The sequence below is a fragment of the Atractosteus spatula genome, chromosome 11 (assembly GCF_055471065.1).
Source record: "Atractosteus spatula isolate fAtrSpa1 chromosome 11, fAtrSpa1.hap1, whole genome shotgun sequence".
Lineage (NCBI taxonomy): Eukaryota > Metazoa > Chordata > Actinopteri > Semionotiformes > Lepisosteidae > Atractosteus > Atractosteus spatula.
The window spans coordinates 15,551,580-15,571,354 of record NC_142716.1 but is presented as its reverse complement, the minus strand read 5'-3'; the positions used below and the strand labels follow the sequence as shown (position 1 = coordinate 15,571,354).

Sequence of the window (19,775 nt, the reverse complement as noted above, 5' to 3'; positions counted from 1 at the left end):
CGTTGTTACAGTGCTCGATTTTGCCGTACCTGCGCAAATGTGTGCGTTATAGTGGTAGCATTTCATCAGAGACCGTCTCTCCTGGGCAAAGACAGGTCCAGTACCTGGAAACAGCAGATGCCAAGGGGCCGGCTCAGCTCTCTTGGCAGCACAAGCAGAGCTATAAAATGCTGCACAGACTCCTGGGACCCTACGGGTTAAACTGAACTTTCAAGCTGCTGTGGAAGTAAACAAGCAGAGATTTGCACACAAAAGCCTCTCCCTTTGTTCTCTAAATTAGAGGCTAGGCACGACACCTCCAAACACAGCAGAGACTGACACAGAGCTGGCTTCCTGTGTAATTTAGATCACAAAGAAGCGACACGCACTGCACAGAGCAATAACAAAACTAATAAAGGCCCTGAGACAAGCACGACAGGGAAAGCAACAGAGTGGGGCGCAGGTGGCAGTCGCGGGGGTACAGGGGCTGAACGCTAGATGGGAGGGGGGAGATTAGATCCTCAAGTTCACACAACTGAGGGATGCATTACAGAAATAGATATACTGCATTGCAAAAGTCTTCAACAATCTGTACTGTTCTGCTCTTCTTCTGCCATTCTGCTCTATGATTACAGTAAAAAAGTTAAAAAAAACACAACAGTTCAGCATTCTCCATATTCCATTTCACAACTCAAGTAAAAAATTCACAGTATTTTTTGCGGTTCAGACTGCGGTCGTAACTGTCCGTGTTTCCAAAAGTTATGGTAAAAAATTGAATTTAAGGAATGACAAAGTATAAACAATGTTCATAAGTAAGTTAAGTCAGAAATACAACTGGCTTTCCTGACAGCAAGACGAGCCATCATCTCTGGATAGACATCTGCAGGCTCCTAATAAAGCACTACAAACAGTGTATGAACCATGACAGAGCAGGCTACATAATGGATGAATGGCTCAGACAGTTCTTTTAATTGATCTTACCAATTCCCACATTCACCTTCAAACGTTAGCAGATGAATGAAAAAATTAGAAAGCGACAATGAAACCAACATCACCTGGAGAGATCAAACACTTCAGTTTCAAGCTATTCCAATCCACTCCAACTGCTTTTTTTACAATGTAGGAGTTTTTGATAATAAATGAAGTCTCTTTACTTCAAAAAACACTAGGTATTTTGAGTTTATGACTGCTTATATTTTTTTTAGTTTATAATTAGCTGAAGGATATGACCTGCTTGAGCTGTTCCTGAACAAGAGTCTGCTTGTAGTAACTGATCTATATATCCACACTCCATTTCATCACTTCGGGTTTTAACCTTTTATCGCCTCGCAGTCTGATCCTGTCAAATATCAGAACCTGTAAAAAAAACTTTGGATGGACCTGTGAACCACACAATTAAAAAAATGATTCGGCAGTATGGTGACTGGGGAAGACTGTGTTGTAGGAGATGACCTCTTTCACGATGAAACGTTACTGAAAAACTCAAGCCTTTGACTTTGATCGATTCCTTTGAAGATTTTGATTACTTTATCAGGACCTTCGTAGTCTTTTTATCTTCAGGACACAAAAGGTTTGGTTATTTCAGCCTGTCGATGGTTTCATGTGATTTGTTAATATTCATCCATTTTCTCAACACTTCATTCAATTAATGTTGTGGGAGTCTCTCCTGGCAAGCAACGGGCGCAAGGCAGGGTACACCCTGGACAGCACACCAGTCCAGAGCAGGGTGGATACACAGACACGCACACACTAACATACACCAGAATCAATCGTCCCAGAAAACAATTAACCAGAGCACCCAGAGGAAACCCATGCCAACACGGAGAACATACAGTATATACTCCACACAGATAGCAACCCAGGCCCAGAATTGAACCCAGGGCCACCATGCCACCCATCTGTTTTTATAAACCACAATAAATAATTATTAGAATAATATGGATTTGTGGTGATGTGAAGAACGCACTTGTTACTCTTTGTCTTAAGAACCATGCAAGGTTTCATCTCAGTTTTCACATTTATACACTATAATTGTCTTTAAAATGCTGAATAACTAAGTTGTCCTCTGACTGTATGTTTACAGTGAATGCAGCTGTTTAATTAACTGCATATGTTTAAGATATGTTTAATACACTGTGTCTATTCTAAATTAACCATTGGGAAAAACATATTCACAGTTTGCATTCATGACAGCTTCTAGTTTTTGACATACTGTATGAACATTTTCAAACCACATACTGCAGCAGGTAATATTGTTAATTGTGCAGCATGCAGGCTGTTATTTTTACCTTAAGCTCTACAGCATACAGTGATTGCCTGTTCTTCCATAAAACAACCCAATGTATTTAACTGCTTAGCATTTTACTTATGAAATACTCTACCCTATCCTAAGGATGATGATAATCTTTATTTAAACAGTCCCTTTCATGATACATCACATCGAGGTGCAACTGAATTAAAAGCTTGAGTATACAAGTGGATTTTAAGATGAGATTTGAAAGTGTTGACTAACTGACAAGAAGAGATAAGACCTGGGAAAGTCAAATTGAACAGACAACAGAAGGTACTCCATTGGTCGAAGCCTCATACCAGTAACTCTAAAAGAGACCAAAGAGTGAAATTGCGTATAGGTGTATAGGGAGTTAACACTTTGCAGCTGTTAGCAGTCAAACTGTCCAAACCCGTGGAGATCATCAGCAGCATTTTGAATTTCCAAATCTATCCAGTATCAGGTTCCTAATTTTTTTAACATCTCTATGAATGTAGGTCTACTCTTCTTATTATAGTGCAGATTTATGCTGCACACTGATACTCATAATACAACAAGAGGTGTGTATATTGTGTATAAATTAATAGCCCCACCCATCACCATTATATTGTGGATTTATACTGCACCCAGACACCTGCAATATATTAAGATTAAAAGGTTACAAATGAAAGGAATCCATTTGGTACATCTAGTTCTTTCATTTGCTAGCAGCTACAGGTAATTGATCTAAGGATCTCATCTAGTTATTTCTTGAAATAATCCAGGATATCGGCTTCAACAACAAAGCAGAGTAACTCGTCTGTGACTCAAACAGCCCTTTTATTTAAAAATAAAAGTGCCTTCTTTTTTAAGTTTTAAAAACAGGGGGTTGCACGTTTCATTTTAGTTCACATTTGTCAGTAATTCTGTCAAGATGTGCCCTGCACCTCTGAGGAACACTGAAATGTTTTTTGTTCTCAGGGATTCATCAGCTAAACTGCGTCTATGAAAAGCATCAGAAACAGGTGTCTGGGAATGACAGCTTTTTTTGTAAATAAGAAATCACAGAACTTTCTGGCAGCCTGAAATACTGTGAAAATAAATCTCCTGGCATTAAGCTGCAACAGAGGAGCTGTTGGCAGTGGCAGTGACGCACTTCATCAGGGCAGTGTTATTGCTTGCCCACTGTGCCACACATTTTTATGAATGAGGAAAAAAAAGAGCGAAATCTACAGCAGATGGCACGGTAGCAATGAAGAAAGTGCAAAGAGCGACAGTGATGAATAGTGTTCTCTTCAAATAAAAAAAAAAAACATCTCTCCAGAGTATTTCTATATACTACTAGATCTTCTCCAACCTTCTCCTCCCCCCCCTTAGTAGCAGCAAACCTAAACAACACACTCCACCTTATGAGGACGTATTTCAAAGCATCATTAATTCCCACATAAGACATCTTTCCTGACGTGAACTGACAGGAGTGATGTGAGATATTCAGGATGAAACCACATTGAAACAGCTACTGTATCACCAGCTCTTGATGCCAAACACAAAACACACCCCCCCCCCCCGCCAATATATACAGCAATACCAAGTAGTAATTGCTCCTGCCTATTATCGTTAAAGTCGTTAGTGAACTGCATTGGCTGCAGCCTGCCCTGGTTATCTCCTATCAAGCATAATAATCCCCAGCCGGATACGATGGCTGAATTATAACTTTGCTGCAGCTGAGCCCTGCTTGCAGTAGCCCATTCTAACCTTTATTTAAGGAATTCAGCAGGATGCTGCTTGACACTGATCAGCCCGGCTTTCTTCTCCTGTCTAAAAGCCACCTTTCCTTTCAGCGAGAGAGAGCTCTATCGGATCAGCTGGCGATCAGGAGACGTTACTGCTGAAGCCCAGGAAATCGGAGGACAGACCCCGGCAGCCTCTGGGCACCACTCTCACGCTTCACGCGAAACAGCAACACAGCAAGCTGCTATTCCTTTCAAGCTCAACAAGCTACCTCAACCCCCACGGGCACTGCCTGACCTTCAGTCGAAAAGCAAACTACAGCAGAGAGACCGAGTAAGACGGGGTAAGACAGAGAGACTTTGAGCTGTCCGGAGGCACAGAGCTGAGCCTCTGCTCCCCTTTTTCTCACGGATGTACCTTTTGGACCGGCGCAGCATGCTGGTGTCAGGCAGGGAGAAATTGGAGAGCACTGTCCAGAACGAGTCAGACATGATCCCAGGGAGCTGTCATGGCTGTACACATGCAGCACAAACGAGGTACAGTCGAGAGCAGCAGCAGCAGCGGAGCGGCGGCTGGATTCCCCGTGGAGCAGGCGGGCCGGCGGCGAGATGTTCTCAGCAAGGTGATGCTCGCGGTATTTGAGCCGCCTCTCTGTGCATTCACTCACTCAACTCTCCCACTCTCTCTCTCTCTCCCCCACCCCCCTCTACACACACACACACCATAACAACTTCCTCAGACATCAGCAAAGCACATTTAAAGCTGCAGATTTTCTCTGAAAGTAAAGCCTCAGAAATAAGAGCACACTGTATGGTAATATCGGGCTATTAGACTACTGTGGAGTATACACTGATCCTTCCAGTCTATTCTACTCCTGTTCCCTAGATTGACAGATGCTGTCCTTAGGGTTAGAGGTGATTACAGGTCCTGTGTGTTTCCAGTGAAAAGTTTACAAATCATTTCAAAGACAAAATGGGGGAGACGTACAAAGAGCTATACAATTTTCACAAAAAAAGAAATGGGCTGGAATGCCATCAGTGGACAGTGCGCATATTGTATTTAGTTAAACTATTTGACTGTAAAATAATGAAACTAAAATATAAATGCATGAATTAACCGGTATAACACGGAGGTTTTAAGCACATGCTATGGGCATACAGTTAGACTGATATCTGTGCTATATTGTTGATGGGAAAGAAAGAAATGTCAAAGTTCAGGACCTCGTGTGACTTGAACAACAGGCAGCAGAAAAGAATGCGCTTCAGAGACGCGACCAGTGCAATGCGTAAAAAACGCTATCTTGGTACGGAACGCAACCATCAGAAGCAGTGCAGTTTCGCAGGGTAACCAGACCACGGAAACTGACCACTTGCAGACCCCCTTTGAACAGCATCTTCTACAGTGTAACCGTCAGGGTGAAGCTTCGCAAGATGTAAAGGTCCACTCTTGTCAAGAGAATGCGAAACCCAGATATTATTCAGACACCACAAGGGAGCCACATTAAGTAACACTACGCCGCTCAGAGGTTTACTTAAACAGACCTCTAATAGCTGCTATTCCCAGTGGGGGGTTAAGGTCAGAAAGGGAAGACAAAGCATTACTGTAACTCCATCCCATCTTAGAAACAGCAAACAAGCCCATTCCAACGGCAAACCAAGGAAAACAATCTAGCTGTATAAATGAGGATACCCTGATTCGAGACTTGTTTACTGGGCATCCAGTGGGTGAGAAAGGGAAAGTGTCTCACTCCTCTGATCCTGTCTGCGGAACTGTGGTACCACTGAGGAAGTGTCTCCCAGGGACTGGAATGTTTGTACAAACAGAGGTCACTGCAAAGGCTGCTGGTGTCAGCAAATATCCATGTTACACTGAATGAAAAAAAAACATAAGCATTATAATTTCAACAATAAAGGTCTAGAGCTGTAACAGTCTTTTCTAAAAGAAAGAAAGTATGTAATATTGGCCTAATGGACATTTTGGACTTATTAATACTGAAAAGATACAGATTTGCACAAGGACATTTTGATCTGAAGTGAGCACTCAACTAAAGGAGCCCACGGATCAGTTCTTAGAAAAGTAGAGGAGGAGCTATTAGATCACCTGATTTCTACATAATCCTCCTCTAGTTCTAAAAACATACAGTTCATTGAGTGATTATTGAGGGTTTTCTTTGGCATTTTTTCCACATCTACTCTATATCCTTTCTAAGTCCATTTGGGTCTCCAGATTGCACCTGCGTTCTTGATGTGTGTGTGGCCTCTAGGGTGACCCATCCAAAGTATAATCCATCCCTGTGCTCTTTTCTTCCAATACAGGCTTCAGGAATGAGCAGGTTTCTGACAATGAATAGGATGATGGATTGACAGATTGATGCACTCAAGCATACATGACATGTTTCTGTCACACGCGGGTAGGGTATCCTTGTCTAGAGGTTTTCATCTATGAATATTTATGCATTTCTTGTACAAGCCAAGGACTCTTCTTTAACGAGTCAATTGACTTTCAGGTATTAAGAAAGTAGGAAACGACCTCCGCAGACACTCCAGTGGCCATCTGATCCCCAATAGAAGCACATGCTCTCCTACCACAGCAGAAATATAAATTAGGTTGACTGGGAAGAATCAAGGCTGAAGCGAATAAGGTGGCATCACAATAGCAGACAGAGTTAGACAGAGAAGCACTTAAGTGACAGTTCCTACATCTTGATCAAGCTCTCGGGAGACTTATTGGGTCCTAGTGCAGTGGACATGCATGGCAACCTCTGACTGTGTCTGAAAGTAACTAAATCACTTGGCTTGCACACAAGTGGAAGTAAAACCAAGCTGCACATTTATACACATACAGACACTGGGATTTATCACTGTTGATGTGCACTATATCCTACAGTTACAATGTTGGCAAGAATTAAATTTTATTTTATTTCATAAACATGGTGGCATTATTTCTACAAATGAAGTTGGAGAATGTCTTCCACAACAAAACATTCCTGATTTGGGGTGTTAAAAAAAACATATTAAAAGGAATTGCAGGGACATAGTTATTTCTGAGGAACCTTAACAAAACTAGACACTTAGTGGAATTATGAGCTTGCTTGATCCTTTCAAAGAAAGAATCCTAGATCTAAAGAAAGACTAAATAAACACTCACATTAAACAGTTTCACCACATTCATTAAGTGAAATAAAGTTAACCAAAGAGGCACGTGTTGCAGTATTAAAGAAAAGACTCAGTGCACCATGGAGGAATTTGGACAACTCCTCTGCTACACTGACAAATTCTCTCCCTGCTGGAGTTAACCTGTGTTTATGACATCTACTGTATGTATTACCAACAGCAAACGCAACAGAACACTGAGAAGAATCCTCTCAATGGACTTTTTATCCTTTCGTCAAAAAGCTTTGGTACACATAAGTCAGTGCTGCATGGTGGGAAAACCCATACAAATTAAGTCCATAGCCTCATACACAATATCTACTGTGGCAGGAACTCTCTATACACAAACTTGTAAATAAATCACTTACATGGATGACTGCCATTCCTCTCAATCAATTACTCATACTGTACATGTTTGGCTGAATATTCAGTTTCACCCCCAGATTATGGATGCAGACTCATTGATCAATATCAGTGGGATCAATATCAGAAATCATACAGAGATCCAGCTTCACCCTTGCAAGGGATTTCAGCTCTGCTTTTCTTAAATTTCAGGAATGAGTAATCTCCTTCCCATACATTAATAATGTCTTTCTTCTTTATACTCTGTTCCTTAATGTATGTATTTTAATTTATAATTTATGTTACAACTAAGAAAACACTGGGAATGGAACAGCTCAAGTCTCTATCATACAGATGGCACTGTAAATATTTCATACACTGGTGCTGATCAACGTTTTCAGAACAAACAGAAATTCCAGCATCACACAGAAGATGTTCTCAATAAACGATTTCGAAAAGGGAGAAAAAACACTTCACTCAGAAATGTGCCCCAACCCCAGGAGTAAATGCGTCTAGCAATAAGTCCTCTGTCATTTTCTCTGAACTTCAAAGCCCCACTGCACCGTTCAGAGTCAAGATGAAAAGAGCTACTTTGATTTCTGAAGAGAGGCACACAAAATAAATGGGAAAACGCAATATCACACGGCACAAAAAACGAGACTGAATTCAAATAAATAGAGGGTGCAGCCCTTAGCAATAAATCCCTGGAAAAAAGCCCTTCTCCTCCAAATTTGGGTTAATTTGTTAAGCACACCAAGGAAAAAATGTGGCAGGAACTTGTGAAAACATTAACCACAACTACAGAACAAGAACCAGATATAGGAATACATAAAGCATCTTTCTCATACCAGTATTTTTTTCTTATTTAATCCTCACATCTGTCTACTTGAGGAAAGCAAGACTGCATCTTGACCTTAAGGCTGCAGTGTGTGTCACTAGAGAGAGTTCAGATTTGAAAGAGTAATGTCCATGTATGACCACCTGGGGGAGACTCGATGTGCACCCCACTGGTACCATCCATCAGGCTACAGCAGCCCTGTGGTACGGCGATACAGAAACACAGGTACAAGGCCTCAAGTCTGCACTACAACGTATTAGACGGAACCATGCTCAATTGATGAAGCTATAAAATCACCTAAAGCTCATCTATCTCGGGGATTAGTGTAACTTGTTTCAACTCTGCTGTTTGCTCTGTGAGACGCAGAACACAGGGAGAAGGAGACAGAGAAAGAGATGTGCCTCAGATGAGACTCTAAAGTATCACCTAAGGGCTAACTGCAGCTCAGCCATCATTCAGCAGATTAGCCCTATGAAGAAAGCAGCACTATGTTATTCATATCCAAATCCCTGCTCCAGCAATGACCTCACAGAAAGACTGTGTGCTGAACCTGCAGAGTATTACTGTTTCTGTTTGTCTAATACTGCAAGCGATACATTCAGAACATTCATTGTGCAGAATCTAGGGTAATACTGAGCATTAGTCAGCTGTTCTACAAGTGGTCAGAGTCTCTTGCAAGAAAAACCGCAGTAAGTACATTAATTTTTATTTTTAATGGTCTAGATTAAATCTAGATCAAATTACCAGAAATGTATTAGTACAGTACGAACTTTCCACTTTCAATGACCATAATCAGAAATTTAATCTCACAAAAAGCATAAAATAACAAGTAGTCTGATTACAATGGCTGACATCTAGTCTAAAGCTCCCTTTATCAAGTATTTTTAATAATATCCTCTTAAAATGACTACAAATTGCCAATAGAATGTCCTGTGTGAACTTTAAGACAGTGTACTTTTAAGCATAAAACACATTTCCCTTTAAAAAAAGTTCATATTCCTTTCCTTAAACATTCATCTTTACCTTAATCCCAGGAGATGGGAGACATCCTGGGAAAAACTAAGGTTGCTGCTGGAAGAGGTGTTAGTGGGGCCAGCAGGGGGCGCTCACCCTGCAGTCCATGTGGGTCCTAATGCCCCAGTATAGTGATGGGGACACTATGCTGTAAACAGGCGCCGTCCTTCGGATGAGACGTAAAACCGAGGTCCTGACTCTCTGTGGTCATTAAAAATCCCAGGGCGTTTCTCAAAAAGAGTAGGGGTGTCCTGGCCAAATTTCCCATTGACCCTTACCAATCATGGCCTCCAAATAATCCCCATCTTAAATTGGCTTCATTACTCTGCTCTCCTCCCCACTGATGGCTGATGTGTGGGGAGCATTTTGGTGCACTATGGCTGCCGTCGCATCATCCAGGTGGATGCTGCACATTGGTGGTGGTGGAGGGGAGTCCCCATTACCTGTAAAGCGCTTTGAGTGGAGTGTCCAGAAAAACACTATATAAGTGTAAGCAATTATTATTATTATTATTTATTATTATTATTAATCGGTCCAGTAAATAAACAACAATTTGATTCATGGTCTTTTCATGATATGCATGATATGCCCACAAGGGGGAGTGCTGGAGGACTGAAAGAGTCCTCTTAATTGATCCTTCTCACCCACTGGTTGAACTGACAGTCTCTGCATCAATGAAAGACGCAGGAACCTGCAAAGACTCAGCTTGATACACAAAAATACGCCTAATAAAATGCCCCTTGATATTTTAAAACTGTTTCAGAGTTTACCGTTAGTTCTATTAAATTATGCAGAGGACGCAAGGGAACGCTCAGGGCGATAAAGTACTGCACGTAGCTGGGTTCCCCACGGCTCCTTTGATTTGCTTACCCATGTCGAGGGCCAGGCTGCACAGAAGATAAGACACGGTGGGAAAATTCGCCGCAGGGGCTCCTCGGCTGGCTGGCATGGAACAAGGGGAGGGGGTGCCTCGGTATGGGCATTAAATATTAATCTGAGCTTAAAAAGAAAGTACACACTGCAAAGTCCCTCGCCGCATTAAGGCTCTGAACACCCACATTGCACGCAACGCACAGAGAGCGGCAAGGGTGGTCTGCAGTGTTTCTCGGTGTCGCCTCAGACAGGTCCAAGTGAGTACAATACGGAGGCCTGAGGGTTATTGTGGTGCCTCTGTGGCCCAGGCTATCCCCCCCCTCACCCCTGCCATTGCCTCTCTCCACCTAGAAAGGTCAGACCCCCACCTCTCCTCAGGGGTTTAACAGAGTGAGGCGCCTGGGTAAGGACGAGAAAGACTGGGTCTCAGCTTCTTACCACCCGCTCAGAATCGAGCCACTTCTCACGAAACAGAGTTAGACAGGAGGGAAAAGCCCGTGTGTCCAGAGCTGTCCGAGATTCTCTCGGCCACAAGGTGGTTCAGGGGGAGCCCTGGGTTTCCAGCCGCAGGTCACACGCGGCTGGAAATGCGCGAACTGTGGTTCACGGACGGCTTTGTCTTCCAGGGAGGGATCTGACTGCGTATTTACACAGGCTGAGCAAGACTACCGAGTGCACCGCATTAAAAAAATGTACAGTATATGCCAAAACAACAGTGCCTTTCCAATACAAAACACCTGTTTAAACACCCCAAATAAAAAAAAAAAAACAATTTTCCAGTCTCAGCTAGGAGGACTCCACTTCAGTAAGTGTTGGAAAAACTGGGAAGGGTCACTTCAATCAGGTTTTAAACAAACCCCAGGAAGAAATTCATTTCTATTCAACAGTTTTACTTGCTGTGCCACTCTGAAACCCTCTGATATATACATCTACTTAAGTGTTAAACCCTGCAATAAACCTCCTTCTGAATATAAAATGAGAAGGCAAAAGCCTTCTGCATGCTCTAATTGCTCATTCGGTATCATACAAACATGCATGGAGGCTTTTGGAAACGCTGCAGTTAGTTCACACAGAAGCAGGCCATCCTGGGTCCTTACCTCCAGTGGAAGGGGCTGCCGCCAGAGAAGAGGGTGAAGGGACTGGGGCAGGAGTCCAGGGGAGGGGCAGAAATAGGCCCCTCCAGGCCACCAGGAATTGGGAGCTGCTGAGGGCTCTGGGCCAAGGAAGAGGGCGAAAGCAGTTGCTGCAGAAGGCTGTTGCCATGACACCGGAACTGTGAGGCCGGCCAGATTCTAAACGGGAACGCAGGGCGGAGTTGGGAGTAAAAGGAACCGGATCAGAGCTGCCATTTTCTCCTCACATAAAACCACACGTGTCTCTCTAATCCCTCTTAGTCATGCTGTCAGCACTATCATTATGAAATGTCTTTCCCCCCCACTTGTTACCTCTCGGTGCTGCAGTATATCTAGGCATGCAGCACCGTTTAAAATAAATAAATCATTTCGCCTTAAATCCCCATCAGTACGATGCACCGCACAATGGCAGACCCTGCGCTCTAACCCCAGGCTCTCCCCTTATCTGTGTGTCTGTGTGTCTCATGGAGAGCAAGCTGGGGTATGTGAAAAGATAATTCCTAATGCGAGAAATCGTAAAGGGTTAATAAAGTGATGTTAATAACTTCCACAAGGAAAGGACAACGGGCTGTCTCTTCAGTCAATGAAAGACAAACAACCAGCTTATAAACATGACCAACACCCCTGGCCTGTAACTACATTCAGAGCGATAAAGAGAAAAGGGCAAGAACCTCATGAACTGTACCTGGTACACAAACTTATTGAAACTAGACTTTCCCATCCATTAAGGAGTAAAACAAACTTGCACATAAAGTAAAAAGGTCCTCTGTGGTAGTTTTGGCATGCATGCACTATGCCCCTGTTTTGAATAAAGTGGAACTACGTGACTGGCTGGGCACAGTAAAATTTGTAGAATTTTCTACCTCCTGCCTTCTTGATTTCTTAACCATACAGTCTGTTGGACTGACAGTCCTAGTGCACTAATCCATTAATACTGTATATGCATGGCAATGCATCTTAAGTACTTAATCAAGTCCTGCAAAAGCAGCATACAGTCCATCCTGTCAGTCCATTTGATGTCTCTTGAGCGCCATGATTCCAGTAATCTGGACTGTCTCTCCAGACAAAGAGGAATGTTGATGACAAACCTAGAATCCTGCTGGACTTTGCTGTAAAAATGTACCAAGACTTAATGAAACCTCCTTTGTTAAAATAGGTTCAGTAGCCTATATAATAATAATAATAATAATACACTTACACTTATATAGCGCTTTTCTGGACACTCCACTCAAAGCGCTTTACAGGTAATGGGGACTCCCCTCCACCACCACCAATGTGCAGCATCCACCTGGATGATGCGACGGCAGCCATAGTGCGCCAGAACCCTCACCACACATCAGCTATTAGTGGGGAGGAGAGCAAAGTGATGAAGCCAATTCATAGATGGGGATTATTAGGAGGCCATGATTGGTAAAGGCCAATGGGACGCCGGGGTTACACCCCTACTCATTTCGAGAAACGCCCTGGGATTTTTAATGACCACAGAGAGTCAGGACCTTGGTTTTACGTCTCATCCGAAGGACGGCGCCTATTTACAGTATAGTGTCCCCATCACTATACTGGGGCATTAGGACCCACACGGACCGCAGGGTGAGCGCCCCCTGCTGGCCCCACTAACACCTCTTCCAGCAGCAACCTTAGTTTTTCCCAGGAGGTCTCCCATCCAGGTACTGACCAGGCTCACACCTGCTTAGCATCAGTGGGTTACCAGTTGTGAGTTGCAGGGTGATATGGCTGCTGGTATATGCCGGCTTTCCAAGATTGCTATAAGCAGAAAGAAATTTCAAAGTGGTTCTGGAAGTAAGGAACACACTGGTATAAAAGCACATCTACTGAACAGGAAGAACCTGGAGGCAGCACATTCTGTCCTGATATGAAATATTCCCTGAAATCCTCCACATTTATAAATAGTACTCTAATTTTACTCTAGTCAATCACTTTTGTAGTTAGGCTGCATTTCCCTGGAGTGCATCTGTAGTCAGTTCTCACTAATCTTTTATCTTTAAACTGACATACAGTAGTGAATTTGTTTTAAATATTAGCCTACACCACTATATTATTTATTTTAATTACTCTGTGTGTACAACAAACCTTTCTAAACCTTTTCTGTGCGTTATCAACACTTGTTTCTCCCATGACTCCTTTGTTCTTTAATCGTAACAGTAAGAAAATTAAACCATCCTTCACAAAATCACAAGGTGGGTGACCTTATACAGCCTCCAGAGGTTGATTTGGAGGGAGGGCTGGTGCTAATTTAACTGAGTAACCAACCATTCAGCCCTTTAAACACATCTTAATCACATCACACGCAAGGCAGCCTCATTTGTTGATAACTGCACTAATTTGTGAACTGAACTGAATCGCCACACTTATACATAAATCGCCTTTACCACTGTAGCATAAATTCAGGAAAACACCACACACAAAAACAGTAAAGAAATCAACTTGTTAAAAAATACTGTACTGTCTGTTAAAAGTTTGACAACTCAAAAGCGATTGGGCTACATTATTCAGGGTTGTTTCAGAATGGGAAATGAAAGGGAATGTAACCTCATTAAGGCATTTTCAGATTTTCTGTCGTTGTTTTAATGGTTATCTGCATTTTTAAGATGTCTTTAAAGAGAAGAAGAATAAAAAAAAACCTTAGAACAGTTTCAGTCTCCCTTCACAAACTGCCACTGGCTGTGTACATTCATTACATAAGATCTATTTAAATTACTCCTTAATAAGTAATCAGTCTGAAAAAAAATCCACTTTAAAGAGCTGTTTACTGACACACTAAAACAAACAGCAGAGAGCAGCATGTGACAGGGAGAGGCTGGTCCTGTTTCATCAGGACTGCAGCTCTGTCGGGGTACAGCTCAGAAGCCTCCACACATCAAAGAGCCGTGAAACGTCTGAGCTCAGTGGAGACATCGCCCTCCCACTGAGAAGTCCCGAACCTCAAACCCATCTCTGGCTGGAATGAAATTTTAAAGAGCTGGGGTGGTGGTACAGCAGATGCACGAGCAGTGTTTATCAGATCCCCACGCTTGCACTTAAGCATCACGGTACGCAGGGGACACCCCAGAATACTCAAACACTGCCCAGCTAGTGCCTGCCTGCTGCACATCAGATACACACCTTCCCTCAGCACACCTGAGCCAGCTTTCACGATGACTCCACTGTCTCACACCATGCGATAAACTCCAACAGGAGAAATCCCCAGTGGTCAAGCATTCAGAATTCACATACACTATGTGCATAAAGAACTTCCACAAAAGAATAGAAATTTAACTAAATTTACACTTCTTTCAGGCTTCTAATTGTGTGATGACAGTTTTGAATTTCACCTTACACAGCCCACTGGAGTGAATAAACAAGCAACTGTAAGATGCGAGGCTACAGGACATTGTCCAAAACTATCCTGCTGGAAATCCTGAGCAGACATAACAAGCAGAAAACAAGAGGCATAACAACTTTCCTAGATAAGACCACTATAATAGCACTAGCCAGATGAACTCTCAGCCTGCTTTTACATCATAGATCTGGCAAGAGCTCTCTGGAATGTCCATTCTGCATCGTAAACAATTCCACAGGAGGCAATGCACGCAGTAAACCATTGTACACAATGTATGTACAGTACCTCTCTTTAAAAGGTTGCTAGATTATTTTTTTCTGAGAAAGAGAGAGGACGGCACCTGCTAGGGCAGTCTAATAGCACCAGGTGCAGACAAATCCAAAGAAAGCTGGCCTGTGTCAGTCATTCTGCCCATCCCCTCCTCTGACCTGCTGTGCTGACAGAAAACCACAACGTCCAGTCAAAACACAGACAGTGTACCATCCAGCACCCACTCCTGCGCACACCCCAGAAACACACCCTTCACAAACCTGGTCATTTACTCTCTGCCAAAAAGAATGTCTGTGATGGTCATGTTTATAAACTTCAGCCATAAGACCCCAGACAAGCCCCTTGGTTGACATTAACAATTTATGTTTTTCCTCAGAAAGCGATTAGGCACAGAGTTCTATGAATTTACAAAAAATGAAACATGTTGACAACAAAACAAGAACGTCTTAAACCACAAGCTCCTAGAAGTCTGTCCCATGTATGGCTGTTGTCTGTACTTCACAATGTACATGCAGTGACATTATAAGCAGGGCTACTGTAGCTCCAGAGTGGAATGAATGGCAAAGCAGAAGTTTACTCATGAATGAGTAAACAGTCCTTACTGGATGCGCAGGCTAGGGGCACCTGGTCGTTCCTTTCTCTTCTTCATGGCTCCAGCACAAGGTACTTCCTTTCCTGCCAGGAGTGAAAGGGACGAGATCTCCAGAGTCCAGACTCAGAGCTCCAGCAGACGCTGTCCTGAAGAAATCCAAGTCGCTCTGACTGCAGTCCAGCTAACACAACCGAAGCTCACAGCTCTACAGAGCTCACAGACCCAAATGAACACCAGGGCAGAATCACAAGCAAAAGATGGATTTCAGCCTAGCTTAAACACACAAATAACTGGAATACCAACAAGCTCAAAAGGTCTTAACATCAGTGTGAGTCCCGAAGAGAGGCAGGGAATTCCAGAACAAATAATATCTGTATAGTAAACACCTGCTAGATTGTACCTGAGGGTAAACAACATCCCTGTTCCTGCGTGAGCAGGATGATGTTGTTCTCACCGCTGTACAGTATGCCGCTAGTGATCCTGCATGCCTGCTTTACTACAGACAGCCCCTGGCCAGGCTCACTTCCTTAGCATGCCCCATGGTGGCAGGGAGCCCAGTTCCCCCTTGTGCCAGTCTCACCCCTCCTGCACTTGGCAACAGTGGGCAGACCTGGCACAATAGCTCAAACCCTAAGCTGTGATGCCTGCGACACACAAAACAGCACACTGCTTTCCACCAGTAAAAAAAAAAACTAGTTTAAATTACATTAGACTCAGTCAACAGAACTTCTGGAGCAATATGCACTCAGATGGAAAAACTCATAACTACTCTTAAGAAGTATAGCGTGTTTGTCCTTTTAAAAAAAAAAGCACAACAGACAGGATATCCGATTTCAATCTTTCATGATTCAAACAAGATTCCACAGTGAACCCCGACAGAACACAGACACAACTTGAACCCTGGAACCGCCTGAAGACTTGCAGCATGAAAGTTCGACCCGAGTTAGCAGCACAACCGAGGCAGCAGGAAGGACGGCACTAACAGAGTGGAAACGTAGCAAGCCGATCCCTCTCCACGCTGGCTCTATGTCCTTCCAGAAGTCAAAGGCCGCAGTCCATGGTCAGCCCTGCCTTTCGGAGACAGCGCTCAAACTGTAGTACAGTCCCACTTGTCACGCGTATGCCAAGAGTGATAGAGTGCGACTGGAGCTTACCAATGCCAATAACGGAGGTGACAAAACAAACTACGATCCACTGCCCCGTAGTGCAAGGCAGGCAACTTCCAACTACCCACCCCAATACCCACTTGTTCCCAATACCCGTGGAAGGAAATCCAGTGCGGACAGCACAGGCTACATGGTAAAAGTGCATTAGCTCTCTGGCTCTGAGAGACAGCAGCAGAAGAGACGGAGTGTAATCACGGGACACCGACACTAAGGCAGACTGTAAAGCCCCCCTGCCCTTTTCAAGCCCACAGCGCGGACAGAAAGCACAGACGCCCACCGAGGTGCAGCTGTCGCCTGGTTTGCCCAGGCCTCGCAGCCAGAGCACTGTGGCACAGTCATTCCCCTCTGTTCCAGGAATAGGAGGAACACTGTTCCCCGTTCTTCCCCACAAGCCCATGTCTATATCTGGCGACACGTTAATTACAGCAAGCGCTGACAATGGCTCGGATTAAGGGCGCGAGCAGCCTGCAGTTCTGCACTCATGATGAACTGCTCCTGTTAATGTACCATCATGCTTCTGAAGGGACAGAGCTTGTAAAGTGGTTCCCTTTACATGAGCTTCTTTTAGAAAGACTGTATTGCCAAAAGGCAGCAGCAGTTCTGTCCTGTTATTTTCAGACAGTTTAAACTAAATAAACAAAAACTCAAACTCTTTTGAGACATATTTCAAACAGATGGCGATTGAATGCTGCATACTACAGCAAATACTTGTATGTCTCACGGTCAAGGCACCACAACATTTAATGTGACAATCAGCAAAATTATCGCTACACATTATTGGCTACAGCTTTACTGGGGACTGGCCAACAACCTGCCAATATATCAGTGAACCTGTATTTAAAAAGCACTAATTATTTTATAAACGAGCAACGTAACCTTGGAAACACACTGTCAACTCTTTTGAATTTTTTTTTGAAGTTATTGCAATTCAAATATAAATACTTTTATTATTGCACTACAATCTACTTACTTGCAACATTCACATTCAAATTGCCTGTTCCCTGACATTATTGTGTGTGTTATACAATGTCAGTTCAGTGTCAACCATTGGGCTTCTTAAGTCTGAAAGGAAAATGAAAATCGGATACAGTCCCTTACCTTGAATTATCTGTGAATATGCTACTTACATTCAGCTATTTTTCATGCTATGTCCTCTTCCCACACCTCTTCAATATAATATAATATGGACAATATAAGCACTCCATTTGCCTCACCAGTGACCCTACACCCAGGCTGACCTTTCCTCCCCCCATCAAAAGGCAGAAGTTGTCCTCAGACACTGCACTGTCTGTGAATTGCTTAGCCACTACAGTGGTTATCAGGTGTTCTAAAAATAAGGAGTACTCCCTCCGAGGGATCTCCCTTGCAAAAGCAGGGTATTGAGTTTCCTGGATGTGCAATGGCTGCTCCCCCACAGGGGTCAAAGACTGACCGCAGAGTAATAGCCCAGTAGCGGCCCAACCGCTAATAGGAGCAAAGGAATGACCATTAAGGTCATCGAGTGTCCTGCTGCTGGAACCCTACACAGACAAGAGTGCAGGAGCCACAGGCACAGACTGCACACAATCTCCCTTCTCAATAGAATATAATTGAGCGGCCTGGGAGCACAGTGGGTTTGTCAATAGGAGCGCTATTTAGGAGAACCGAGTTCAATACCTCCTTAGGGCAGAAGTTCTGGCCAGCAGCCATATCACCCTGCAACTCACAACTGGCAGCCCACTGAAGCTCAGCAGGTGTGAGCCTGGTCAGTACCTGGATGGGAGACCTCCTGGGAAAAACTGAGGTTGCTGCTGGAAGAGGTGTTAGTGGGGCCAGCAGGAGATGCTAACCCTGTGGTCTGTGTGGGTCCTAATGCCCCAGTATAGTGACAGGGACACTATACTGTAAAAAGGCGCCGTGGAGGGGAGTAAAGTGCTTTGAGTGGAGTGTCCAGAAAAGTGCTATAGCAATGATTATTAATTCATTACTGTCTTTCAAAAGGGGAACGAACTTGAATCCAGTCAGCCTTGGTCAAATTCTGCAGTTTATCCCTGTCTTCCTAAAAACAGGACCTTAGCATACAGGGTATTAATGTAAACCTAAAGATCAAACCTTTCAAGTAAAGTATTGCATCATGTTTACTCACTAGTGTACAGGTCTCATCTCGCAAGACATATTGTCTGCTTTCTGACACACAAGTGACCTATAAGTGTACAAATGATTCAGCCCCCCACAGTTCATCTTACAATTCATTCCACTTAAACCCTTTACTCTGCATCTGTACAGCAGAATGTGAGCAGGCAGTGATGATGCAGAATAATCCCAGTTCTGTCTGCTTTAGGTGTGGTCAAATGGACATCTGGAGCCAGAGATATATGGATGAATAATGATACGGTGCTGAACCTTATGAATTAATGTCTGCACCTACTGTATATACCAAAACAATTGTTATCAACACATTCTATCACACGTGTAACTTTAAACCTTAAGAATTAAAACTATACCACCAACCCAGCTTTATTTCCTTATACAGAATTAATTTACTGTATATAATGCTGTAGAAAAACCTGTATAATTTATTTTGGGTATCAAATGGATTTTTAAAAAGGAAGAATTGAGTTTTTAAAGACTTAACTGGCAGAATTAATGTATCCCACTATGAAAATTAAAATGCTCTCTCTCCACATGTAAGGGCCTCTTAATCATCTGTAGGTTCGTTATATGAGGACGAAAACATTTTCTGTCAGATTGTTTAACCAAAAAAAAATGTCAAAATAAGAAATAAGGGTACTTACAAACTGCCCCTTCTGGGAAGGCTCAGCTCCTTCTGAAACAGAAAAGATGAGAAAGATATCAGTTTATATTTTTACCATTACATAAAAACTAAGCCACATTTTCCCTGGCCTGAAGGCGATTTAGAAGCAAGAAGACAACACACAAGTGCTCCCTTAACACAAGGCCAGACACTGAGTTGAAACACTGGAATAGCAGATGCCTCCTCCACAGAAACTTTACAGTCTGGAAATTTCAGACAAAGGAGGTTTTACCTTCAGGCCTCTGATGGCAGCAAAATGCATTTTACTCTTAAAAGTTAAACAGCAGTATGGATTTGAGAGCA

The 19,775-nt window shown here is 43.2% G+C and overlaps 1 protein-coding gene across 4 annotated transcripts in view; it reads right to left on the bottom strand.

The window, feature by feature from the left end:
* Positions 1–19,775, bottom strand: part of mast2 (microtubule associated serine/threonine kinase 2) — a 172,267-nt gene that overhangs the window by 54,726 nt on the left and 97,766 nt on the right. For all 4 annotated transcript variants that reach the window (XM_088927342.1, XM_088927343.1, XM_088927344.1 and 1 more), the window contains exon 4: positions 19,453–19,484. In XM_088927342.1, coding sequence (XP_088783468.1) covers positions 19,453–19,484 — 32 coding nt within the window. The remainder of the gene's footprint in view (positions 1–19,452; positions 19,485–19,775) is intronic.